Source organism: Bison bison, unplaced genomic scaffold (genome assembly GCF_000754665.1).
Source record: "Bison bison bison isolate TAMUID 2011002044 unplaced genomic scaffold, Bison_UMD1.0 scf7180017864492, whole genome shotgun sequence".
Taxonomy (NCBI): domain Eukaryota; kingdom Metazoa; phylum Chordata; class Mammalia; order Artiodactyla; family Bovidae; genus Bison; species Bison bison.
In genome coordinates, this window is record NW_011495051.1 from 3,047,548 (window position 1) to 3,048,531 (window position 984).

The following is a 984-nucleotide window of genomic DNA, read 5'->3' on the forward strand; positions in this document are numbered from 1 at the left end:
AATGCTAGTCTTGATAATCTGTGTGTTTGGAAGAGTTTGTTCGTACCCTCTACATTGTTGGATTTATTGGTGTGAAGCTACAGCCCCCTCTCCCGCTTCCCCCGCCCTCCCACCCTGGTCAAAGGCCCGAGGGTCTGTACTGTTGTCCACCTCTCGTTCCTGACAGTCTGTATTCTCACAGTCTTACTGTTCAGTCTAGCTCAGTGTTTATCAAAGAACTTTGGCTTTGTTGGTTTTCTCTGTTGTTGGCTTTCTAGTTCATTGACTTTCATCTTTATCTTTAGTTTCCTTCCTTCTAATGGCTTTGGCTTTTAGTTTGTGCTTTTTTTTTCTAGCCTCTTGTGGAGGAAGCATACAGCTTTCATTTTTAAATCCTTTTCTTTTTTTTGCATCTTAAACCCATTTGATTTAAAAACACACACATTTATTTATTTCTTTATTGGGCTGTGCCAGGCCTTAGTTGTGAAGTGGGATCTTTAGTTGTAGTGTGTGAACTCTTAAGTTGCAGCCTGTGGGATCCAGTCCCCTAACTAGGGATGGAACCTGGGCCTTCTGCATTGGCAGGTGGATTCTCAACCACTGGACCACCAGGGAAGTCCAGTTCTCAGCCCTCTTGAACAGAGGGGCTATAGAGGCTGCTACTCCCCGAGAGGCCCTCAGTGGGGGACACAGGGGATGTGAGTGTTCCCTGGACCATAGGCTGTGATGAGTGGCCCCAGGAAGGGGCAGGATCCAACCCCCCATCATCCCCGGTGGGCCCTGCATCCATCCCACCTGGGTGGGCCCATTCTGAAGAGGGTCAGGCCTGGAAGGATGATGGTGGTTGGCACCCTTGCCAGGGCCCAGGCCTGACCTTGACCCCACGTTTGTTGTTAGTTCCACAGAATAACGAGAAGCTTCAGGAGAGCCCCTGCATCTTCGCCTTGACCCCCAGACAGGTGGAGCTGATCCGGAACTCCAGGTGCGCTGTGCCTGCCACCAGGC

At 50.4% G+C, this 984-nt stretch overlaps 1 protein-coding gene across 1 annotated transcript in view; it reads left to right on the forward strand.

Annotated features, from left to right (window-relative positions):
• PIAS4 (protein inhibitor of activated STAT, 4) overlaps positions 1-984 on the forward strand; it is a 23,911-nt gene that overhangs the window by 15,317 nt on the left and 7,610 nt on the right. Inside the window, exon 3 of the mRNA XM_010828133.1 lies at positions 877-961. Coding sequence (XP_010826435.1) covers positions 877-961 — 85 coding nt within the window. The remainder of the gene's footprint in view (positions 1-876; positions 962-984) is intronic.